A 26,968-nucleotide genomic window follows, 5' to 3' on the forward strand; every position below is an offset into this window, starting at 1 on the left:
TCACCTTAAAGCTGCAGACTTGAGCTTGTTAGTACGGATGAGAAACGCTCACGCTATAAACATACTCATTCAGCAACTGTTTCTTTTGTGCCACCTGAGATAGTGCTGCTGTGTTGTATATCCATTGCCCAAACCATGCTGCCAAACAACCTATTATGTAAACTCAGTGTTGCTAGAGTTGTGTTTTTACTTTGCAGTGAATGCTTGTCGTACTTGGGTCAAAAATTTCGCATTTTAATCACTGACATCATTACTTTCCCTTCAGATTAAAAGGCTTGTGTTCAAAGGGAGAGCGTTCCATTCACAACCAACTGGATGAGAGTCTCATTAGCCCTGGGCCACTAAAGATGATGTTACCATGGAAACAAATTGTTCTGCTATCAATCACTGGATGCCTTGCAGGTAAGACATGTTTCGTAACACATATTGCCTTTGAGTCGCAATGCACTCTGTTGTCATGGTTTGTGTCAAAACATCATTAGTGATGAGTAATAATTTTTTTATGCATATTCATATATGCAAAACAATGTTCTTTTTTGTGATGTGTAAGGTCAGAGCAGGGGAGTGAACACCATTTCATTCTTAGTATGCAGCGTTAGGAAATATGGATTTTCGTTGAGGTTAGTGTGGAAGAGACAAAATCAGAACAGTTGTAAATAACCTCAGCAAATCTTTTCTTTCCCCTAATCGAAAAAGGTTATTCTGAGATTATGTTGCACCCATTACATGTAGAGTCGTCTGTGCCTGATGTCCTTCACAGCTCCCTAGGGTGGTGTCCCGCTGCCCATTCACAGTCGTACACTGTCAGGGACAACTAGCGGTCCCATCCCATATCCCAGTTTATGGCCCGTCCAGATCATTATCTATATCCATGCAATGAATCCAGGCCCCTACATTTTTAGCACAATCTACTATAGCCACCATGCCTCGCTCTGCCCTTGTGTGTGTGGGGGCCACCTGGGATTTGAGGCAGGCAAGAGAAGCGTTACAGACACTCTACTAGAATGTCAGCCCCCTTGTTCAAATGACATTGTAAATCCCATTGAATGTTATTCAAATTGGCTCATGGGTAATTCACGCCCCAGTACTCGAGGGAGGTGAGATACCCACAAGCAGCCTCACAGTGTTTTTCACAGCGCCTCAGTTTGCTGGCCCAATAGGTACTATAGTTCCTGTTCTGTGAGCATGCACTCTGGGAAAAACCCTCGAAAAATCACTGCAATTGATAAAAATAATCATGGCATCTGAAGTGACATACTGTCTGGCTCTGTCGTCTGGGACTTCACAATACACAATACACTGAAACCTAAAATGTTAACCTGCACAACATTTTAAGCCAATTCTCATTAGGGTGAGGCTGTCTTACCAAACTGTGTGGTGAATGCATTTGATCTCAATTTGCCGTTGTTCGTGTTGCAGTCAAATCGCCAGCACCAAGAGTTGCTGTGATTCGTTCCCATATTTTCTCTCTCAATCTATCACACTGTAAAAATATATGTTGATTCCTTGACATGTTATTACCATTTACAACCACCACATGCAGAACTGCTCTAGCCACATGTTGCAATCTGCCAAGCAGTAGGATATTAATTAGGCCTACTCTGGCCGTCTGTTGACTCCAATTTCATTTAGTACCAGATTGTGTTCCACATCCTTTCCCTTTTAAGCTGCTGGCAGATAGAGTGCATCCTTATGGCCTCAATTAACCAGTGCATGCGTAGACATAGATGTTCTGGAAATAGATCATTCTGCTTTATGTGTCAACCTTGTCAATTTAATGTGAATCATAATTTACTGAGGAGAAAATGTCAGGGGCCTCATTTATAAAGCTTTGCGTGGGATTCACGTGGAAGCTGGCGTACGGAAGAAATTTAGGATGTACGTGTGAACAAAAATATTCTGATTTATAAAACAGTGCGCACTCACGTCCTACGCCTGTTTCCCTTTATAAATCACAATCAACTCTAAATGCGGCGCAGCCTTTGCGGGCTTCACCGCCCATATTTACCCATACATAGTCATTGACACGCCCAAATTAATAAAAAAAAAATTTGCATGAAGGCGGTAGTGGCAATCGCCGACTGAAAGGGAAATGGAAAAATAGACTCCACACGGTGTGGATCACTGCGGTCACGCCGAAGTACCCGTTGGAGAAGTGGCGACCAGGGAAAATATAGTTTAGTGGCACATTGTGAGCGTAAAGGCGTCAGAGTGCAGCCATGAAAAATAGTAGAAATTAGTACAATATGTGATGTACAGTAGGCTTATGATTAATGTATGAACCTGTGCACTCCTGTCTGCCTGACTGAGGCATCAAGAACAGCGCCAATGTAAAACTAATAGGCTGTTTTCCATCTCAATATAATCGGAATTAATTCAATAACATGCAGATAGGTTATTGTTTAATAACTGCAGAGCATATTCGAACGTTGTTTTTGCACTCATATCTCCGTTTGTAGGCTATTTAAAGCTGCAGTTGATAATTTGAGCCGTTGGGATCCCAACGGCTGTTTCCCCAACGCTCTACCTGCTGTAGCTCCTCCCTCTGAACGACAGCTTCGCGCGTTCATGTGAATTCAGTTACATTGACAGGAGACAAACACCATGTCCGATTCCGAGGTGATTAAACATTAGTAATGATAACTACATACGTACATATTGAGCATACATTTTAATCACAGACATACCATGTATGTTAGCTTAAAATCATTGTAAGTGTGCTGGTAGGCCTAACAAAAGTAGCTGTAACAGCCAGGCAAGATAGCAAAATAATTGTAACAGAGCGGAGAGGTGTGTGTGTATCTCCTATCAATGCTCCTGCTCTGACCGCAGCTGGGAGGGGCTGCTCGGCCAGTGTTGCCAATTTAGCGATTTTGTCGCTATATTTAGCTACTTTTCAGCCCCCCAGGCGACTTTTTTTTCATAACAGCGACAAGCGACAAATCTAGCTTTTTTCTGGTGTAATTGGTGACTTTTTCGCCGAAGCAAATATCACTTTTAACGCTTCTCAACGAGCAGCGGGAGCCTCCTGGCCCGTCCCCCGTCACAGAGCACTGACAGACGGCCCGGTCCTTGCGCAGCAGCCCCTCTCAGCTGCGGTCAGAGCAGGAGATAGCCTACACCTCTCAGCTCGGGGCTCCCGCTGCTCGTTGAGAAGAGATGATACTTGCTTTGGCGAAAAAAGTCACCAATAACACCAGAAAAAAAGCTAGATTTGTCGCTTGTCGCTGTTTTGAAAAAAAAAGTCGCGAGGTCGCGGTCGGAGAGGTCTTGATGTGATAGGGCAAGAAGACATGGCCGGTGTACTTTTTTTCAAGCTCTCTCCGTCTCCCTTTCAGCAGTTAACTTTTCAATATTCGTCTTTCCTCGTTTTTTTGCTGTCTTAGCGGTGTTAGTTGTTAGTATCCTGGGAATTGTAAATTGAGGGTTCGTTTGTGAAGACATTGCCACTCGCTGTCCGCCGTAGTAGCCTTGTACCAAACAGTAGGCTAGTGTCAGACTGCTAGGGTCGTGAACGCTCACGCAACTGACGCATCAACGTCGTTGCCAAGGTCCCACAGCCAATAAGAACAGAGAATCTGACCTCGCTCTGATTGGTCAAAATTAACATGAGCGGTGGCAATTTTGGGGGGCAGCACACAGAGGCAGGGGGGAGCAAAGTGATAAAAAAATATTTTCAGACCACTTCACCTACATATAGCTGAATGGCTATTATGACAGTTTTGCCAAATATTACAGTAACAAAAACTCTCAACTGCAGCTTTAAGATCCTATTTTTTCTTTTCTTTTGTGGTATCACTCCATGGAAAATTCCGTGGAGGCATTTGTTTATTATTGCTTCATCCGTTTTGCAAAGAAACTCCCAATATATGATAGACCTAAATGGCTTATAATAGGCCTATCTGGATTAATTTTACACAAACACATTCGTTCTCGCACTTCATACATGTGCCGACGGAGTCACCGTTTCTCCTTTCTCCACTTTCTGTGCGTACGCATGGGTCAGAGCTTGTGTGGAGGACCGCACATCTTCCCGTCAAGTTTGTTTTTTATAAATCTCAATATTTGCTTAGAAAGTAGCGTGCGCCCTCTTTTGGGCGTACGCCACGTTTATAAATGAGGCCCCTGATCAGTGGCCAGATATCGCACAATTTAACCTAAATAACTGCGTTGTATTATTATCTATCATTATATTATTGTCCCTGACATCAACACTGAAAATAATTGGAGTAGGAGGACACTTTCCAGTTAGACATAGGATATATCAGTGTGCCTGAACTGTGACAGCCTGAACTGTGACAGAAAACAAACTTGGAGACTGGACAGACAGAGAGAGCTGTGAGTAGGGAGCGGAAGGATTTGCTGCACTGTCTAGTGCCTCAGCTCCAGCGTGCAGCACTGTGGCAGCTACCTGAGCCTGGCACTGTTATTGGTTGAGGGTTCAACACTCTCTACGCCTAGAAAAGTCCAGACGGAGCAAAATAAACCAAAACAAAGCAAAATACAGCCAGGGAGGGGGCTGTGCTGATAAACACACCATCACACTCCATTGTGTCGGATTACTTTTGTGTGACTCTATAATTTATTTTTTTCATTTTTGCAAAGTCAACCTTTAAGTGTCGAGTTCCGCAAAACAAAAGAAAAAAAATCCTGTAGCTTACAGTAGCCCCTTTTACACAGAGATTGTGGCATATTGACGGAACAATATCACTCCAAAATGCCGGCTTTGCTTACACAGAACCAAGCAACGCCGGCCTACTGGCGCATCAGTAGCTCCTTTTACACAGCGTTCCGGAATGAAAGAGGTGCTTGTAAACAGCGTCAGGTGTGACGTAAACATTTAGCACCGCGCCGGTCAGCTGCTTTACAACAACAACACTGGCTGGTGAATTGAGAGCAGAAGTGCTGGAGCTTGCAGTGAGAGGGCCGTATTGACAGACCGCTGTCAAGGGTATAATGACCGTTGCTAAGGATTTACGTCATAGTTTTGATGGATAGACGTCTACAAACAGGGCTACTAGGCTACTCGTTCAGAAAACAATGGAATACTTTTTCAACATGACTTTGCATGTATCAGGAGAGCAGGGAACACAGGAGTCATGGTTAATGTCCGACAGGAATCCAGTCAAGACGACGTGAGTACGTTTGGCCGCATATTGACAGTTGGACAGTAACTTCAGGCTGCAGCCCGCAATGTAAATGTTCCGCAGTAATTTTCTCCGTGAATTGTGTTATTTATGTTGGGGGATAATGCTTTGTTAGCTAGATGGAGCTCTTGTTAAACATATTGGCCGATTAAAATTATTATTTGTAGAGTGTGCGAGTCTTGAGTTGTGTTAGCAAAACAGTAGCTCTGTGGCCCGTTCGCTATACTTTATCCCTTACTTAGCCTAGCCTAGCTTTCCCATTGAACAACTTCTCCTGGGCAGAAATAGACTCATACACTCTGCAAAATGAAGCGCGGGGGTTTGGATTGAGCAACGGACCTTATGATCAGCTAGATTATACGCCGTTCCTTTTATTTGGTGATTTTTACGGGACATCAGGCCGCCGTGATTAATGTTAAACACACGTCCTTCAACTGCTAACATGGTCGCATGTTTAGAACGTAGGCTATGGAACGCCAAACGCCCCCCTGTTCCGCAACAACAAGCTGGAGCATTTAAACAGAGAGGCGGAACCCCCCCCGAGGTAGTAAAATTCCCGGAACAATCTCTCGCACCTTTCTTCCCTCGTCCCGCAACTGTCGCATTCAAACAGCAGGGCGGAGGGCCGAAAGGCCGGCATATTCCCGGCTTTCACTGGCTGTGTAAAAGGGGCAGTGAAACAGATGCTAAATATGTCAGAATTTACAGTAAATGCCTAACAATGGGTAAGAGGGGTTTACTCTTAATGCAAGACAAGGTGTACACTACAAATCATGGGGGATTGTCGTAATGTGTATCTTTTCTTTGCTTTGGAAAGAGCAACGTTGTTTTAAGAGAAGGAGAAACTAACTACAGTATATTGAAATAGGAGAATCCCCTTGAGTGTCAAAGAAATTGCTGTACCGCGGCGAGATTAACTACTTTTCCTTACAGTGTTTGTGCTTTTTTGCTGTATTTTCTCTTGAGGTCAAAGAGACAATTTCTTGTGGCTTGTACTACTCTAGACTTTTCTCCCCTCTCCCTCCTCCCTACAGCCTGCACAGAGGATGTCATATTTCAAGGGCCAAGATGGAGGAAAGAGCCCAGTGACCTCATTTTACCGATCAGCTCCCCGGACCAGCAGGCTACCATAATGTGCCAGGCAGAAGGGAGCCCTCCTCCGCAATACAGGTAAAATGAACAAATCAAAGTTATAAACAGCCATGGCTCTCAAACCGTCTGTGCACGTGCCCAACCACATCATATGCTTTGAAAAAATCCCCATGCATTGCTGCTTAATTGCTTCTGAATCTTCACTGCCGCTCCGAAAAAATCAAAGAGTGTACTGATAGCGTTGATTGCCATTGATGTGTTAAAAGAACAATGTTTTTTCTGGACCTAAAATGCTCTACAGAGATAACGAGCCATCCAACTTAAAAAAAAAATATATAAAACAGGCTTCAAAGAGACACTGCTTAATTTCTGCATCCATTTCTAATTGCACACAGCTTATCTATTTTCAGCCCCGGTAGTGATATGATGTAGTTATAGAGTCAGTGGTTGATGAATATGCCCCAACACCCCCAGATATGAAGGAGGTTAACTTTATTAATGATAAGATGTTAAGCCACTGTGCCAGGCTAAAGCTGGTGATTTATAATATGATGCGTCGGCTTAAGAAATCATTAGGGCAGAGAAAGGAGATTCCAGGGACTCATTTGCTAGCCCAGATCCTTTGATATCTCCCTGGGCTATTCCCTATACGGTGCAGCAGGGAGCCTGCAGCACCGTAAAAATGGCAGCTGGCGGAGCTTTTTTGTGTGTGTGGTAGATTGTGTTTCGGAGCTTGGTCAGCAGCATGTAGATGCACAGCAAGCAAGGGGGGTGGGGGTGGGGAGAGGCAAATAACCTTGTGAGTGACATTCCATTAAATGCTTACATTTCCTATAATGTGTCTGCACCCAAAACATTGTCCTGGCACAGCATGAGGGGGGAGGGTTATTGCTATACTTGGTTGTGCAACTTGAGATGGTCTGGGATGAAGCCGAAAAAAACATCACATGCATTATTTCACCTGTGAACCTAAAGCATTGTGACACATTGGCCTGAGCTGTCACAGAGGGTTTCTAGTATGGGGTCCTTTGTGGCGTTAATGCAATAGTAAGGAGTGGGGTTTTTGTCAAAAACGTCAGTAACTAGTTAGTGAACATACTGATCCCACGTTCCATTGTTCTTTTATTGTACCAAAAGGTTTTTGGGGGATTTCTTTTTAATCTGAGGGTGTATTCACACAGGGAAAGTCCGCTAGTTCACTTGCTTTGGTCCGGACCAAATAGACTTTAGATTTTTTTTGTTTGGCAATTCAAAAAGTTCTGTCATTGCAATTAAAATGTCATTAAACTGCAGCAGAGTGCGTTTGGAAACGCACTGAGGGTGTATTCACACATGCCGTGTTTAGTTCGGTTGAAACAAACTCAGATGCACGTCCGCCTTCGGTGTGCATCTTTCAGACATGTGTGAATACAGCAATCGCACTCGGGGGCGGACCAAACAAACGCTCCAAGACCCAGCTGAAGAGGTGGTCTCGATGCGCTTCCATACGCACTCTGCTGCAGTTCGTTTGTGGTGTGAATTTGTCCGGACTCGATCCGACCCAATTGCAGGAAGCACTGTGCCTTTTCTTTTTTAATAAATCGCCGTCAGCTTCACATTATGGGAAAGTGTTGTTGTCGCCATTGTTAGGAAGATTAGTTGTGGTTTGACCGGGAGCCCCGAGCGAATATATTACATTTGATAGACAGGACGTGTAAACATGCTGATGTGTTCAGCGGTCAGATGAAGGAGAGGGGATCGTCTCCCGCACAGTGAAAACAGGTTCACGCTGCGCTTTGTATGAAGTGCGTGTTTTTATTTTGCTTCCCATGTTACGGGACCGTCAATAGGCTACTATCGTGTCAGTTTGGAGCTGAGCCGTGCCAAACTCACACCCAGCTGACACACGGCTAAATCAGCTGTGTGTCAGCTTGAGCCTATTCCTGCGAGCCGCGCGTACAGCAGCAAAAATACAGTAAATATTATGTTTCACATCGTAGGCTACAAGCCACACATTGACACAGGCCTACATATTATAACCATATGAGACAACAATAATTTTATGTTTATTTTATTTTATTTATAGGCTAGATGTAGGCCTATTTATTTATTTATTATTTTTAACCCCATATTGTATCAGTTATATATTTCGCAGTTTTCACTTCGTGGTTCCTGCTTCTCTCCACCCCAGAATGTTTGTCCAATGAATGAATGACCTCAGATCACGTGTGGTTTTACTTCTTAATGCTGGTTCACTTGCAAAAGGGGCAATATGAAAGTGGACCACACCAAATAAAAAAAATCTATACTCTATTTGGTCTGGACCAAAGCAAGTGAACTAGCGGACTTTCCCTGTGTGAATACACCCTGAGACTACCCCTTCAGCTGGGTCTCGGAGCGCTTGTTTGGTCCGCCCCCTCGTGCGATTGCTGTATTCTAATGAATATGCCGGTATTCCCTTCACCAGATTAAACACCCCTGAATTAATATCAGGACGTTTCCGTGTATTTATAGCCCGCCAAGTCTATTTGTTCCCTGAATAAACCTGTTCCACTGTAACGTTTATGTGTTCATTAACCATCACCCTTCTACGTGAAACGAAGGACCTCAAGCCAATTCACACAATTCCCAAAAGGTTTAACTTTTCACCAAAAACCTTCACACCATGTATTACCTTAAAGGCTCTGGTTTAAAGCATGTGCCCCTTTGACTCCTGCCTATCTCCAGATCTCCCCCTGTGTTGTCCCCTAATGACACATACAATTACACTTCTAATTTATCCTAGGTTAAATCCAGATTTCAGACCTTTTTCCAAGATAATTTTTAGAAGATTGGATAATAGGTTTTAATTATTCTGGTGGATGAATACCTTACATTACCCCTGACTTTAAAAGACTACCCGCTAGTCCTCACTAAGTTCATACACCTGGATGAGCTAGGCCAGTAGATAAATGCAATTCCCTCCTATTTCAAGGAGTGTGTTATGGGATGTGTATTCTCTTATCAGTGGTGTTGCCATAGTGTAGGTTTGAATTGCTTACCTCAGGAGCGCCTCGATCTCTTTAAAGAAAAACCCTAATTAGGTCCTTGTTCCCAACTCTAAACTAAAAATCAGGCACAGGATTTATAAAGTTTAAGAAATTGTATTCAACCAATATAAAAAGATTATACGTTCACTATAAAGATAAAATAAAATGAAAGGAAGGAAAATAAGTACCTACACTCCCAAATGTGGTTAATATATGTAGATAAGAATTAGCTTATTTGTTTTATGTAATTTGTTCACATTGAATTTAGTTCATGAGTTTTCTCGTTCTCTGATTTCAAAGCTCATCCACTGTTTACACAACTTTCAATATTCTCTAAGTCTATGGCCGAGCTTTTACCATAGTCATATAAATTTGAATTTCTTCAAACTCTTATAACAATGGTAATTTTGCGACACAAAGAGTCAGGAAAAAGTTGGTTCCACAGCTTTAAAACCTTGTTGATCCAAAAGAGATCCTATTCGGAGCGCCATCAAGTATAAAAGTTTATCCACCGTTTACACAACTTCAATATTCTCTAAGTCTCTGGCCGAGCTTTTACCAAAGTCATAGAAATTTGAATTTCTTCAAACTCTTATAACAATGGTAATTTTGCGATACAGAGAATCAGGAACAGTTGGCCACAACAGCTCAAAACTTCAACTCGATGCCATTCCGCAACCTGGTTCATCAATTAATTCCTATTTATGAATAGTATTTTGTTTAATCTTTCCCCAGTAAATCAACCAATTTAGAGGGCAAATTAAGAGTATATTCAAACCTTATCCCCGCTGTTCAGCTTTCAATATTCTCTAAGTCTTTGGCCAAGCTTTTACAGTCTTATCAATCTGAATTTCTTCAGACTTTTAAAACCATAGTAATTTTGCGACACAGAGAGTCAGGAAAAGCCAAAACAACAGTTGAAAAGTTTATTTAAACTCTACGCCAGTCAATAGAACCCAAATGTCTCCTTACCAATCTTCACAGAAAAAAGAAGAATTGGTTCAGAGCTTCATCCCCTTTTCTAGAACAAAAAGAACAGCACTCAATTTTTCTAGGTATTTTGCACTCAAAAAGATTCAGAGTTTCTTTCGAGTTTTTCTTGTAAGTCTTTCGTCCATGGTGAAAGAACAAAAAAGTGGAACAGTCAAAACTTCGCCCAAAACCAGCAGACCTTCTTGCTCAAAACCCTGGCTGTATATAGTCCGAAGACAGAGAGAGTGGGTGTGTGTATTAGGAGGGGAGAGGGTGGGGGAAAGATGAGGGTGTGTGTGTCCAGCTCAAGACCCACTGCCCCCCTTGTCTCTCTCACCCCTGACCTGTCCCAGGACAAGCCCAGGCATGCCTTTTCAGAGAGGCCTTAGGAATTCACAATTATGTATATATTTCAGGATAAAAACTTGAATACACCACTTTTAGTGATTCTACCTTAATATTAAAGGTCACTTGTTACCTTGCCTGTCTTGTTCAAAATATCATACTTTTCCATACGAAAACAAGAAATATACATTTCCCATTCACCTAAGACCAAGATATGTGTAATGAAAAGTTGCAATATTCTTGCCTATCTCAACAATTCACACCTGCCTGAAAGATGCGCACCGAAGGCGGAAGTGCACCTGAGTTTGTTTCAACCGAACTAAACACGGCATGTGTGAATACAGTCATGGGTCTGATAATTGGTGTGTCCTGTTCAAACAGTAATCACATCACTTTGTTGATGTGTGGGATCCAGCTTTATAATTTAGATAAACTTTGTGTGTTGTGAGTCATTTTGTCGGAAGTAAGTGGAAACCAAAACTAAGTTGATGTAACATTAGACTTTAGTTTGTCAGGTGACAGGAATTAAATAATTATTTGTGGGTTGTGTATGTCTTTTTTAGAGTTCAGACCCTAAGTGACTGGAAAAAAAGATAAAGATACAACTTTCACTTCTTTGATTTTAAATAATTCAAATAGTTTATGTCTTCAAAATGTAATATTTTTGGTACGATTTGGATTAAAACTCAATTAATCAGAAGTACATATCTTCCACATCATTTTAGTAACCCTGTATGTTGTTTAGCTTTTAATTAAAGCTATATTAAACATGATACTGCTCCTCTAGTGAGCCTTGTTTTGCTCTTGTGTTTCTGTCGAATCGGCAGCACCTGGCGTTGACTGATTTTCCACCGTCACGGAGGTCTCAGCTCCTGCTTGTAGCACAAAACAACACACATATTTCACTCTGCCGACATTGATCTAGGTCAGTATGTCCACTGTTTGGAGTCAATGCCCTCAGTGGCGACCGCCCCCCCCCTCATGCCTCAATGGTTGAAAAAGCATGCTAAGGTGCCCTCAAGAGTGGTGAAAACGAGAGGAAATGCCTTATTGACTGCCCTTTTCACAAGAAAATTCAATGACGTGCCTTACTTATAGTAAATGGACTTGACTTATATAGCGCCTTCTAGCCGATTTTCTCAGCCCCAAAGCGCTTTACATATCTTACCACATTCACCCATTCATACACGCACTCATACACCGATGGCAGTAGCTGCCATGCAAGGCGCTCTCTGAACCATCGGGAGCAATTTGGGGTTCAGTGTCTTGCTCAGGGACACTTCGACATGTGGCGGGGAGACGGGGGATCGAACCTCCGAACCTGCACTCCAGAGGCGATCTCCCTACCCACTTCGCCACTGCCGCCACTGCCCTTCTAGTGCCCGTCTGGTGCCCTTCTAGTGCCCTACTGGTGCCCTTCTAGTGCCCTACTGGTGCCCTTCTAGTGCCCTACTGGTGCCCTTCTAGTGCCCTTATAGTGCCCTTCTAGTGCCCTACTGGTGCCCTTCTAGTGCCCTACTGGTGCCCTTCTAGTGCCTTTCTAGTGCCCTTCTAGTGCCTTTCTAATGCCCTTTGGTGTCTCCATGGTTGAAAAAGTGTTGCAAAAGTGCCTTATATGGTGGCGAAAACGAGAGAAAGTGCCTTATTGGCTGCCCTTTACACATGAACAAAAAGTATTGAGTTCCCTAGGTTTCCCTCCATACAATATTCCTAAATGATGATGATGTGCCCTCTGGAGCAAGAATATGGCAAACCGATTAAAACATGTTGTGGTACGCTAATGAAGTGCAGACGTTCCTCTCTTTGATAGCCGATGAACGGGAAATGCGAGAGCGGCGTTGCTTTAATGTAGCGTCGCTATAGCTACATCGAGTGGTACTTAAATCTCCACTGGATAACCAAGCAAAAAGCAGATTAAGAGTATGTCCGTACCCATAGTTGAAAAGCGCAATTAGATGCCAAGTTATTTTTTGAGCGTTCAAGATGCGGTCCTCATTCAAGTGTAATAGTCACCTCAACATGAAGGAAAACTTCCTTTAATTTTTCCGTAGCTGGCTGTCAGCGGTCAAAGACTGTATGGTAGCGGCATATTGAATTTTCTCCTGTCCAATTTTTAATTAAATGTTAGTAAAGATGAAAGCAGCAAGGCATCCTCACTTTGGCTAAAATGTGAACGTGCACAATGATGTGAACAAGTCATTTTGGTGTTTATAAAGTCGCTAGAATAAGGGGAAACAGTGTCTTTGAAACTCAATTTGTTATGGGGGGGACCCCCAGAACCACCTTTTAGTTGTATGAGCCCAACAGTTTTTTTAACAACTACAAACACAGTGTTTGGTGTTTGTTACATTACATTTTATTTACTGTAGCTGACGCTTTTATCCAAAGCGACTTCCATTAAGTGCATTCAACAATGAAGGTACAGACTCAGAACAACAAGAATCACGTCAGTACTATAGCTGCAAATAAATCAAACTACAAAGTGCCACAAGTAAGTGCTACATGGAAAACAACAAAACACCATCGAGTTAGAAAGGCCACTGTGTGCGCTGGTGGGGCCCCATGTTGTCCAGAATGTGCCCTTTTTATTTTTTCGCCCCTGCCCTTCAAACAGTCTGAGTCCGCCACTGAATGCCCTCAATAATGAATGAGAAATTTGAAAACCATTTTTAATGGAAGAATTGTTGTTTTAATTTGAGTTTGAAAACTGTCATCGGCTGCATCCCTTTTTTGCTAACACTGATTATCCTTGACTTGTTTCGCTTCGGGCAAGGAGAAGACCTTTTTTGTCCAGAAGAAAAAAATAGAAAGCAGAAATCTTTTTCAATTTATTTCACTAACACTGAAACTAGAACCTCAGAAAGTCCTGAGCAGACTGAAAATAAATGCCTTTAGGAAAGTGGTTATGCTATGACTTTCACCAGACACTGTAAACTATATGCATGGTCCATCACTCTGCAAATGAACAGTATTTGTATAATTAGATATGCCAAGCGAGAGGGTATTACATTCAGAGCTCCACAATTCATTTGTACTCAGTTACTGCAGTTATTAAGAAAAAAACATCAATTTGGTTTAATATCCATAGAAAAAATTGGGTCACTCACTATTGAATTTGTCAGCGAAGATGATGTTAACTCTTGTCAGGGACTCACTGCAGCATTGAGTATGTCCCTTTTCTTGCCTCAGCTTTCTTGCATATCCGACGGTAATACCATTGAGATACGATAATGAAATGATTATTCAGGTGTTACTCGAATGCAGAGGACAGTGGAAAAATACACCCAATAGGATATAATAAATTCCCAGCACAGTTAAAATACAGTATGTTATGGTATATTGTTTTTGTTGTTGTTGTTGTTGTAGAAAGTGAATGTATAATGATCTCAGTAGTTTTCGGGATGCCAATGTCACATATATTATTACAATACCATTAAGTATACTGTATAGTTTATTTTTAAGTCTGGGGTTACTTTAATTTCTTCTCATGGGCAGCACATGCAGTGAAAAGCCCAAAGGCAACAATACATTGGTCCGTCTCTGAATACAAACACATTGTGCTTGTTTTGTATGGCTATGTGTGGGTTTGAGTCAAAATAAACTACAGTGCTTGTGTGTCAAACTAATGGAGGAACATGTGACCCAGTGCTCAATTAGTGTAGGTCTTTTAATGAGATGTATTCACAGTAAAACCTACATAGCATCAACAGCCTCATCCTTTAATTGGGGTCAACCATTAGCAGGAACTGTGTCAGGGTTGGACTGTCAATTCAAGAGCAAGTGCTTTACACACTCATTAGTTTTGCACTCATGCTCAGCATCACACATGGGAAAAATCCACCCAGAACACCTGAATGTGACTGGCATTCTGAAAAAAATAATAATACAGGAACTACAATTGCAAAATAGAGAAGAGAGAGCAGAAACACTTAACATTTTAAAATAAAAAACATCCTCACATAATTGCTCCTGTTACTGAATATTACAGGCTTGTTCGACAAGTTTAAAAATTCTCACTATAGTTAAAGGTGGGTCAGCGATTCTGGAGAATGTGTGTCGTCACAATCACGTTTTTATTGGTGAATATCTCCTCACAATCTGCTTCCTGTCTTTATTGTGAGTGAGCTGCAAAAAAAAAGCTGGTGTTAATACACAGCCTAGGCTCTGAAAAGTATTTTAAACAAAGGAAAAGTAAACAAAGCGGGCCCACTTTGTTTTCTCCAAAACCGCTTACCCCACCTTTAATTTAAAACACTAGGGTTCAGATCTACGATATCGTAAAAGGAGAAAATATTAGGTTGTCATGTGTGTTTATGCTCACAACCCCACTGCTAGTTAGTCACTGTCAGATTTAGTTTTTTTGCCAGCACTTGGAAGCCCACGCTATACACCTTGCACACACTCTGTGAATATACGAACAGGGGGAATGGTCGTGACAGTTCTTCAGTTGACAAATAGTCCAGTGCAAGCGCCCGAGCACACTCCAGGGCTCTGAGCTGTGCGCCTTATGAATACACCTGTCACACTGTTCACTATGAATCTGCTGTAACACAGGATCAAGGGCACTGCAGTGATTGGAAAGCGCTGTGTGTGTGTGTACTAAAGTACTGGGTCTGGTGTGTCTGCTATCATGTAATAAGAAGGCAGGCAGATGTACGTCTCTACCTTTTGTTTACTGGTCGGTACAGGGGTAACCAGGGGACATTAATATCATTCTCTGTTAGGAATTCTGTCACAGCACTGAGCCAGATAACGTGATTGAATCTAGAAATGGCTCAATCGATTTTTATCGTTTCACAGGGTCACTTGTGGTTTTATAGGGTGAGAAAATGATACGACCGTTGGGCTTAAGAGATGATTTTAAAACCAGTGGGATACACTGGACCAATGTAGGCCTCAGGTCTTGAATGTAGGCTACAGTATATTCTTTTAATTTTTAGAAGGTATATAGGGGAGAACATGGTAATCTGAGCCACTTTTTACGTTTGCTCCCCTCTAAGGGAGCTAAACTGATTTATCACTCAAATTTACACATTTCCCATTAATTCAGGACGTTTCCTAGAAATGGGCATTAGCAGAATTTTTTCAAGACAAAGGGCAGTGAAAATATGATTGTTTAAAAAAAAAAGTTGTCATGTGGCTCACTTTACCCCAGCTGTGGGGTAAACTGATCCACTTACTTTTTCCACTCTGAAACTACCATAACAACACATATTGTAACAGTAAGAATCCTGAAAGCTAGCCACACATTCCAGAACTAATGTCGGACTAGTAAAAGAATGATGGGGTTTGGTCAATTAAGCAAAGCAAATTTTCTAAACACTTGAAAGTAACTCTGAACAAAATCAAATACAACATATTATAATTCAAAAGGTTTTAATAAGATTCAAATGATAGATAGAACCAGTTATATTAGAACACAGTCTGGGGGTCAGAACACAGGACCCTTAGAGCCAGCTAGTGTCTGGGGGTCAAAGCATAGGAAAATCAGAACCAGCGAGAACAGCCTGGGACTCAGAACACAGGAGAAGACCCAACTGGATTATAACATCAGCCTGTCATACTCTACAACTAGGCCTACTCTACATTCCAAAGAAGGTGCTCTTTCCGTGTGGTTGCCCCAGGTCGTCTTCCTGGTGTATTTCCTTGGCATGATGGCTTTTCTACAATGTGTATGACATTAAAATAAAACATATGTTATGTAATATTACTAGGGCTGTCAAACGATTAAAATTTTTAATCAGATTAATCACAGGATTCCGTGGATTAATCACAATTAATTCTACCATTCGAAATAGGCCCAAAAAATTACCATTTTTTCTGTATATTGTTATATGAATTGAAAGATAAAGGACAGAAGGTGAATATATACATTTAAATGTAGTTTTTATTCATTGAAAATCCAAATGATGGTGTAATTACTGCAAATAAATTATAATCAACTAAAACAACCACACCATACTTAAATTTGGCTGTCTCTATTCAGCAAATATAGCATAGGCTATATAATGGCATGTATTGAGTGAATCCATGGTTTTGCATTCCTGAATACAACCTGATTGCAATTCGTTCGTGTGTCTGTGTGTAGAAAAGGCCCCAAAGTTCATAAGTTAGTGTTTGATATTTTTTACAGTGTGTTAAGATGTGTTTTATTCAGTGTGGATATCTGTCAGTTAGTTCCGTGACGTCAGTCGGACGGAGAGTCTGTTTAGTAAGTTTCCTTTCTCTTCTCCCTCGGTCGGATGTCTGAGCGTTGCCGCAGTAATCGATCATTCCACATGTGAAACGTGTTTATTTGAGTTTATGTGAATCACCCGTGAGTGAGTAAGTAGCCTAAATGCAGTCCCGATCGCTGTTATAAATTAGGCTATAGTTTATGCATGTTATTAACGGCCACGATTCGCGGGTCGCAACAGCTGTTGTAACGTCTCCTCACGAGCGGAGTTTAAGCCCAATTGTTTCTTTTCCTGCGATCTATGCTGCTGTGTCTGTGAAAGAAGGAAAATAAAGAGCGGATAAACCCTACTCCTCCTCTCCTCGTCTCATGCTTATAGTCTGACGTTTTTGGCCATAAGTGGTGTTCTGGCCGACACCTCTGAAGTGAAACCTGTGATACAAGCAGATCAGCGCGGTACCGATACATCCACCAGTTTCCTCCGCTACAGTGTGTGTGTGTGTGTGTGTGTGTTTGTGTGTAGCCGACGTTGTTGTCACATACACACACCTCTGAAAACTGCAGACGTTTGTTTCCTCCCGTGAACGGAGCAGAATGTTTCTCCTGTTGCTTCCGAGAGCAACTGCCAGCCGCGACACAGACCGACACAGACGTGGCCGTTAGCAGCAGTTATAGGTCCGTGGTTAGTAGTTTAAAACATAGACTAACGTGTTGCTATGTTTGGCTGTGCGCAGCTACTGATCCTGGGTCAGCCACAGCGTAAGAGTGACTGTAGTGTAGAGCAGGTGGGATGCACGGGGCGGATCATTCTGCACATGCGTTAAATGCGTTAAAAAAAATGTACGCATTAATTCCAGAAATTAATCACCCTGCGTTAACGCGTTAATTTTGACAGCCCTAAATATTACATTAAAATATGTTTAAGACTAAACTTAACTTGTGCCTCATGGTGGGGGAAAGTGAGACAGTGGCTCACTTTCCCCCACAGCATTTGGCTCACTTTCCCCCACCACCACAATTTGAGAAAAACTACCTCTCTTAGCATTTCAGGCTAATCTTCAGTTATCAGCATCACATGGTTTCATATGTTGGTAGTTCATCAATACGTATGATAGAAGTTTAATACGTTTGCTTTGGCACAACAGTTGATTAAGTTGACAGCAAGAACATTTACTTTTACATGCAAAATAAAAAATTTTGGTGAAAAAAAAACATGCTTACCACAGCACCATGAGGTCCTCTCTTTCAGGGCCATGGGGAAATGAGAGGGGCTTGAAAACATATATCTCACATGACCACAAATGTTTTCCGTTGCCTAGATACAGGGGGTGGCTCACATTACCCGATATTTCAGATTCCCCCTTTCTCCCCTATATTGGCTTTATGGATTATCATATATTGATATTTATTTATTTATTGTTTTAGTTCAGGGACATTGCTCACTAATCAACATTCAAAATGTAAGTGAGCCAGAGTTAGCCTAAGACGCTAGTTTTCATCTGTTGTCCCCTGCCAGATATTTAAAAGGCAACCTAAAATTACAGAAATAAAATTGGGGTACATTGTAGTGTGAAATGTATTTAATAATTCCCCTTTCATTTAAATGGAAAATCATATTTTCAGTATGTACATTGTAATTGTAACCCAATAAGTCTGCTGATAAGAGTTGTGTGTGTATGCACATGCACTGTATTTCTAATTGTACTGGAGCACGGAACAGGCAAACTTGCCTAGTGTGAGTGCGCCTTTAGTCCCGAGTGTGAGTGACCTGTATCTCTGGCCTGATGGGAGGAGTCTGTATTGGCTGTGCAGTAGGGCTGGCCCGAATTATTTGAATATCTGAGTATTCGTTTTTTAAATTAGTATTCGGAACTCAATTCTCAAAAAAGTTTGACATTGTTTTTGCAAAGGTAGCTCAAACTGCAGTGCAGTATATTTTGTCAGCAAATAATATTTGGATATACAAGTTATAAAACAATTGTAAAATACAAATTAGACGTTAATTTAAAATATATTATCGAATTATTTGAACTTTGACCTAGTTGGCAGTTGCCCTTTCAAACCGCAACCGGTGATATCAGCTGTAGTAGGCTGATGTTACCAGAGTGAGGCAAACTAAAAGCGGCACCAAGCGCAGGAGGGAGAGAGAGATGGAGGAAGAATAGATTGTGTTCCTAATAACTCTATAAGCTACCACAACATTAGCGCTATTTCGGAAGGAAATGTAATGCTTGACGTAATGCTAACGTTAGCTTAGCTCAGCTGTTTGTTTACATTCAGCCATGCTATTCAGCCATCATCAACCGTGACTTGCTTGCATCATGGGAATAGGCAGTCAATAATGGATATAATATGTTCACAAAAGACTATCAATATTTGATCTTTGTATGGATTTATAAATCGCCGAAAAGATGCACGTTCCTGGATGAATTGATAAGCTCCTGTATGGGTTATGATGGCGCAGAGGACAGCTGATTTGGAACGGAAAAACAGCTGTTTGCCTCCACGGGGAAAAAGTAAGAAACTCCGACTTTACTTCCGTTCGAAAGTTATTAAAGCATCAACAAACTACGCAGCTTGCTGTCTCGGCTCACACACTCGGTTTCAGTGAGTACATTGGCATTATTAATGTTGGTTTGATGGTGTGTTTTTCTGGAACGAATATGAAAATATTCGCTCGGAAAAACCAACGAATACTCGAAGCCTGAAAAATGGCATTAGGGCCAGCCCTACTGTGCAGTGTGTGAGTGGTGTCTGAGGCTGTTTGTTCGCTTTTATTGTTTAATTCTTCTATGTGGTTCCTGCTCCGATTATTTTACTATTTCTTTATATGATTTTGTTTAGCGGGCTGCGATGGATGTTTGATAGTGACCCAAACAATCTTTTAAACTTTTCATAATTATTTTAGATACAAAAAACCCTCATTCCCCTCCAACACACACACACACACACACACACCATTATTTACCGTGTCACATCAATTTATTTCAAAGCAGCAACAATATTCAACTATACTTAATTTTAGAGAGTACCTAGCCTTGCACTGCCCGCCTACCTACTTCCGCTCAATTTTAATTTCCCTTCAGTAGTCAGTCTGGGTCTGCGGTTTATTCTTTGGTTTTCTTTGGCCAGATTTTTAGTTGTCCAATCAGCGAACAGAGGGACTAGCTCAGAAGCCGGCGCATGACATACGTCACGACCAAACGTTATGCGATTGGTTGGCAGATCCAGAGTGGCACTGGGCACATCCAATAGTTTTAAACTTCAACAGACACCCGCCTTCAAGTGAGTTAACGTTTGTCAATTGAGCGATTCCAGACCTTCTGTAAATGAAATGAAGTACGATGGTCTTGTAAGACCAGGCTAGAGAGTACCCTGGTTGGCAGGTGAATTTCCATTACCAGCTCTAAGCACTGCATTAGTTTGTTTGTGTATGTGTTCGCTTACATTATGTTGTCTGTGTGGTCACTGCTGCCTCTGTGGCTGTCTGGCTCTCAAGGAAAGCCAGGTGAGGCAGCAGCGCCGCAGCAACACTCCCCGGTCTAAATGAATGTGAACTTCAAGGTCAGGGGGAGTTCATTCAGAGTATGCTCAGTTCAGCCACACTGCTTGATTTATTGTAAGCTCTTCTCACCCTCATAAGCTGGTAGATTCAATATGCTTTGGTGTGGGGCTTTTCTAACAATAAGACCTCCACTCTTTGAATTTGACAGGGAATCATAACTAGAACAAACTATGATATGCTGGCTAAAGTACTCATCAGGCAAGTATAAATGTTAATTATCACTTATTGTTATGGTGGTTGTTAAGGTTGCTATCAAAATTGTTTTGATGGTATTGTATTATGGCCTTTTGCTTTTTGTTGTAGCCACGCTTTCACCCGTAAATCCTCAAAACAAAGCAATGTCAACACCCCTCTCTTAACCCCTCATTACAGGACATTGTATAGAGAAGAGATGTAAGTTTTAACCAAAGTGAGAATTTGTTTCCTTCTCAGATTGTTTCACTAAATTGCTCTTAGAGAGCCAAAGAGGTGAAAGTATCCCCCGAAAAAACAAAATGAGAAAAATGTCAGACAAGTCATGGGTTGTGTTCAGAAAGCCTACTAACGTCCTCCCTCCTACATACTCAACATCTATATACTACATACTGTCTACTCAAAGATCGATTGTGTATGCGAGGTGCGTCGAAACGTTCACACTGAAGTATACTGAAGCAATAAAGAATTTCTTCTTCTTCTTATACTATTCAGGCCGTTTAGACGCTGTTTAGCGTATTACCGCCCTCCACAGGTTAGATATTGAATTAGATTTTTACATACAGTCCTGTGTTCATCATCTTTGTTTTAGACCTCTTGTTTTATAATCTAAGTATCTTTAAGAACACTAATCACGTTGCATGGCGACTCAGTAATGAAACTGAAAGTAGATATAATATTGCTAATGAATGAAAACAGAAGGTCAAAACTGCTTCCAAATGAGCTAAAATCCTTAATACAATCAACAGTAACATGGCACACTTATTTTTAGGTAAGCTCTAATTGATTATTCATTAATTTTTTCACACGTTTACATGTTTTGAGGCGGAGGATCCCTCCGACGCTCTCTGTCCGGCTCATCACAGCACTCAGCTGTCAGATGAGCTGGACGAGCCGCGGAGTGTGGAACACAGCATTCAGTTCTGATCTCTCTCCACTATCAGACTGGCATCACTCATTTTACTTAGCAACTCTAATGTAATGTTGGTAGGTATTTATCTTCATCTCTTATCTATTGTAAGAGTTTATGAATGACTGCACGTACAGTTGTCAGATCGCGGACCCTAAACAATGCCGTTGCCTAGCAACTTGCTCGAAAATATTTCATTTTCCTGTGCGGGTAGAATTGACCCAGTGCATTGTGGGGCGGTTGAGTATTGGTGTGCAATCAATATTCACTAATCATGATGTATCACTACCACTGATAAGGTACATATTATATGTTGATAATACATTTAGAATCCCCTAGTTGTGTTCTTAGATCAGGTGTAAGCCATTAATAAGCAAACATTTAGGTTGTCTGGCTGTGATTAATCCTCCGTCAGCATGATTTTGGCTTTGTCTTTATTTTGACTTCAATGACCAACTTTTGCAGCAGCCTTATCAAGTTATAAAAATATACCTTGTATTAGGCCTAATAATTTAGTAACATTCATAACTGATTACTTAATGGTTTATTCCTCTTCATTGATCATCTTACTAACATTCCTAATTGCATAGCTTGTTAAGAAGAGAAATATTTATTTTTATTTTTAATGACACAAAAGGCTACTGACTAAACAGCCAGAAGGATTTTTAACAACCTGTCAAAACTTTCAAATAACATACAGGCAGGTGCACACTGAGTTAGTGAATAGAGAATATGGATAGTATACACTCAACAAAAATATAAACGCAACACTTTTGTTTTTGCTCCCATTTTTCATGAGATGGACTTAAAGATCTAAAATTCATTCCAGATACACAATATTACCATTTCTCTCAAACATTGTTCACAAATCTGTCTAAATGTGTGATAGTGAGCACTTCTGCTTTGCTGAGATAATCCATCCCACCTCACAGGTGTGCCACATCAAGATGCTGATCTGACATCATGATTAGTGCACAGGTGTCCACAATAAAAGGCCACCCTGAAATGTGCAGTTTTGTCTCACAGCAAAATGCCACAGATGCCACAAGCATTGAGGGAGCGTGCAATTGGCATGCTGACAGCAGGAATGTCAACCAGATCTGTTGCTTGTGCATTGAGTGTTCATTTCTCCACCATAAGCCGTCTCCAAAGGCGTTTCAGAGAATATGGCAGTACATCCAACCGGCCTCACAACCGCAGACCATGTGTAACCACACCAGCCCAGGACCTCCACATCCAGTAGGTTCACCTCCTAGATCGTCTGAGACCAGCCACTGAGACAGCTGCTGAAACAATTGGTTTGCATAACCAAACAATTTCTGCACAAACTGTCAGAAACCGTCTCAGGGAAGCTCAACTGCATGTTCGTCGTCCTCATCGGGGTCTTGACCTGACTCCAGCTCGTCGCCGTAACAGACTTGAGTGGGCAAATGCTCACATTCGATGGCGTCTGGCACGTTGGAGAGGTGTTCTCTTCACGGATGGATCTCGGTTTACATTGTTCAGGGCAGATGGCAGACAGCGTGTGTGGCGTCGTGTGGGTGAGCGCTTTGCTGATGTCAATGTTGTGGATCGAGTGGCCCATGGTGGTGGTGGGGTTATGGTATGGGCAGGCATCTGTTATGGACGAAGAACACGGGTGCATTTTATTGATGGCATTTTGAATGCACAGAGATACCGTGATGAGATCCTGAGGCCCATTGGTGTGCCATACATCCATGAACATCACCTCACGTTTCAGCAAGATAATGCACGGCCCCATGTTGCAAGGATCTGTACACAATTCTTGGAAGCTGAAAATGTCCCAGTTCTTGCATGGCCAGCATACTCACCGGACATGTCACCCATTGAGCATGTTTGGGATGTGCTTGACCGGCGTATACGACAGCGTGCACCACTTCCCACTAATATCCAGCAACTTCGCACAGCCATTGAAGAGGAGTGGACCAACATTCCACAAGCCACAATTGACAATCTGATAAACTCTATGCAAGGCAAGGCAAGGCAAGTTTATTTTTAGAGCACATTTCGGACACAAGGCCATTCAAGGTGCTTTACATAAGCAATAACAAAATACATCAAGTAAGAACAAAATACATCAAGCATAGAGCACACATTCAAAAAAAAGAATTTAAGCAAGAACAAAATACATCAAGTATAGAGCACACATTCCAAAAAAAATAAATAAATAAATAAAATTAATTCAAAATGAGAAATTAAAATTTCAGGTTAAAACGGAAACAGAACGGTCTTCAGACCTGATTTAAAAGAGCCAAGTGTTGAAGCGGACCTCAAGTCCCGTGGAAGTTTATTCCAGAGCTTGGGTGCATTAAAACTAAAGGCTGCCTCTCCCTGTCTAGTCCTTACTCTGGGGACTGTCAATAGCCCAGTCCCAGACGACCTGAGAGCTCTGACTGGTTCATAAGGGACCAGTAGGTCAGATATGTATTTTGGCCCTAAACCATTTAGGGCTTTGAAGACCAACATCAATATTTTAAAATCAATTCTTTGGTTAACAGGAAGCCAATGTAAAGACCTCAGAACTGGGGTGATGTGATCCACTTTTTTGGTCCTAGTGAGGACTCGAGCAGCAGCGTTCTGAATTAGCTGAAGCTGTCCGATTGATTTTTTAGGAAGGCCAGCAAGGACACTGTTACAGTAGTCAAGTCTACTAAAAATAAATGCATGGACACGTTTTTCTAAGTCCTGCTGAGACATTAGCCCTTTAATTCTCGATATATTTTTAAGGTGGTAGTAGGCTGACTTAGTAATTGATTTAATGTGTTTTTTGAAATTTAAGTCGGAATCTATCACTACTCCAAGATTTCTATCTTGGTGTGTGCTTTCTAACATAACAGATTTAAGCTGTGCGCTGACTTGTGATTGTTCATCCCTGGCACCAAAGACAATTACTTCAGTTTTGTCGCTGTTTAATTGAATAAAGTTTTGGCACATCCAGTCATTGATTTGTTCAATGCATTTACTTAGTGCTTGAATCGGACTATAGTCTCCTGGTGATATGGTTATGTAAATGTGTGTGTCGTCTGCATAATTATGGTAGCATAATTTGTTTTTGTTCACAATCTGAGCTAACGGTAGCATGTATATGTTAAACAGAAGAGGCCCAAGAATGGAACCTTGGGGGACCCCGTATGTAATATTTGTTCGCTCGGATGTGAAATTGCCTATTGATACATAGTCTCTTTCCTTTAAGTATGATTCAAACCAGTTTAGCACAGTTCCAGAGAGTCCAACCCAGTTTGCTAGTCGATCTAGTAATATGCTGTGGTCAACTGTGTCGAACGCAGCACTGAGATCCAATAAAACTAATACAGAGCTTTTGCCATTGTCTGTGTTTAAGTGGATGTCATTGAGGACCTTAACCAGAGCAGTCTCAGTGCTGTGGTTATGCGAAGAAGATGTGTTGCACTGCATGAGGCAAATGGTGGTCACACCAGATACTGACTGGTTCTGAGTCCCCAGACCCCCAATAAAGCAAAAAAATGCACATTTCAGAGTGGCCTTTTATTGTGGACAGTCTAAGGCACACCTGTGCACTAATCATGATGTCAGATCAGCATCTTGATGTGGCACACCTGTGAGGTGGGATGGATTATCTCAGCAAAGCAGAAGTGCTCACTATCACACATTTAGACAGATTTGTGAACAATGTTTGAGAGAAATGGTAATATTGTGTATCTGGATGAATTTTAGATATTTAAGTCCATCTCATGAAAAATGGGAGCAAAAACAAAAGTGTTGCGTTTATATTTTTGTTGAGTGTATAATCAATGGAACGTGAGATTGGCCGGAGAATTGGAGCAGCAGGGGCGGTTTTGCATACGCTTTACCGCACTGTTGTGACGAAAAGAGAGCTGAGTCGTAAGGCAAAGCTTTTCGATCTACCGGTCGATCTTTGTTCCTACCCTCACCTATGGTCATGAAGGCTGGGTAATTCATTTATTTTCATTTAACTTTTATTTATCCTCGAGAGACCAATTGAGCAAATTGATCTTTCGGTCATTGAGTAATGACCGAAAGAACGAGATCGCGGGTACAAGCGGCCGAAATGGGCTTTCTCAGGAGGGTGGCTGGCGTCTCCCTTAGAGATAGGGTGAGAAGCTCAGTCATTCGTGAGGAACTCGGGGCAGAGCCGCTACTCCTTTGCGTTGAAAGGAGCCAGTTGAGGTGGTTCGGGCATCTGGTAAGGATGCCCCCAGGGCGCCTCCCTAGGGAGGTGTTCCAGGAGCGTCCAGCTGGAAGGAGGCCTCGGGGAAGACCCAGGACTAGGTGGAGAGATTATATCTCCACACTGGCCTGGGAACGCCTCGGGATCCCCCAGTCAGAGCTGGTTGATGTGGCCCGGGAAAGGGAAGTTTGGGGTTCCCTGCTCAAGCTGCTGCCCCCGCGACCCGATTTCGGATAAGCGGTTGAAGATGATGATGATGATATATAATCCTGATTGATCATTGGAATTTTTGCAGACACATTGATTATCAAATGGTGAATATGGGAGGTTTGCCCCTAAAGCAGGGCTTAGCCAGATTGTTAAAGAAGTGAAGACGGTGGAAGAGAAGTCGGCACGTAGTATGCACATATGCACACAACAATTCAATAAGCCCCTGAAAAACAGCTGTGAGAGAGCACACCATTAAAAAAGGATTGCATTCCCCACTAGTGCTCTTTGTTTTGGTCCCTTTGGTACCAAGATATTACAGCTTAGATGGGTTTAGAAAGATAAGCAGTTTCACATGTCTTCACCTACCTAAGTATTTCAGTGTCACCTTGTGTGAGATTGCAAGCTTTAAATAGTTCAGATTCTATGTTAAGTAGGAGGGCCCTCTACTCTTTTGACAAAATGACAGCAACCCATATGCTGTTGTTGATTTCCCCCCTTATTCTTAAATCCCATCCCCCTGCTCACATTTAAAAAAAGGCTGCCTGATGACCACATACAGGTCCTTCTCATATAATTAGCATATTGTGATAAAGTTGATTATTTTCCATAATGTAATGATAATAATTGAACTTTCATATATTTTAGATTCATTGCACACCAACTGAAATATTTAAGGTCTTTTGTTGTTTTAATACTGATGATTTTGGCATACAGCTCATGAAAACCCCAAATTCCTATCTCAAAAAATTAGCATATTTCATCCGACCAATAAAAGAAAAGTGTTTTTAATACAAAAAAGTCAACCTTCAAATAAGTATGTTCAGTTATGCACTCAATACTTGGTCGGGAATCCTTTCGCAGAAATGACTGCTTCAATGCGGCGTGGCATGGAGGCAATCGGCCTGTGGCACTGCTGAGGTGTTATGGAGGCCCAGGATGCTTCGATAGCGGCCTTAAGCTCATCCACAGTGTTGGGTCTGGTGTCTCTCAACTTCCTCTTCACAATATCCCACAGATTCTCTATGGGGTTCAGGTCAGGAGAGTTGGCAGGCCAATTGAGCACAGTAATACCATGGTCAGTAAACCATTTACCAGTGGTTTTGGCACTGTGAGCAGGTGCCATGTCTTGTTGAAAAATGAAATCTTCATCTCCATAAAGCTTT

At 41.7% G+C, this 26,968-nt stretch overlaps 1 protein-coding gene across 1 annotated transcript in view; it reads left to right on the forward strand.

The window, feature by feature from the left end:
• Nucleotides 1-347: 347 nt before the first annotated feature.
• The window catches only part of cntn3b (contactin 3b), a gene marked incomplete at both ends in the record, with an annotated part of 118,912 nt that continues 92,291 nt past the window's right edge, over nucleotides 348-26,968 (forward strand). Inside the window, 2 exons of the mRNA XM_080026383.1 lie at nucleotides 348-402; nucleotides 6,182-6,317. Coding sequence (XP_079882509.1) covers nucleotides 348-402; nucleotides 6,182-6,317 — 191 coding nt within the window. The remainder of the gene's footprint in view (nucleotides 403-6,181; nucleotides 6,318-26,968) is intronic.

Source organism: Ammodytes marinus (assembly GCF_949987685.1).
Source record: "Ammodytes marinus genome assembly, chromosome: 4".
In the NCBI taxonomy this organism is placed as follows: Eukaryota; Metazoa; Chordata; class Actinopteri; order Uranoscopiformes; family Ammodytidae; genus Ammodytes; species Ammodytes marinus.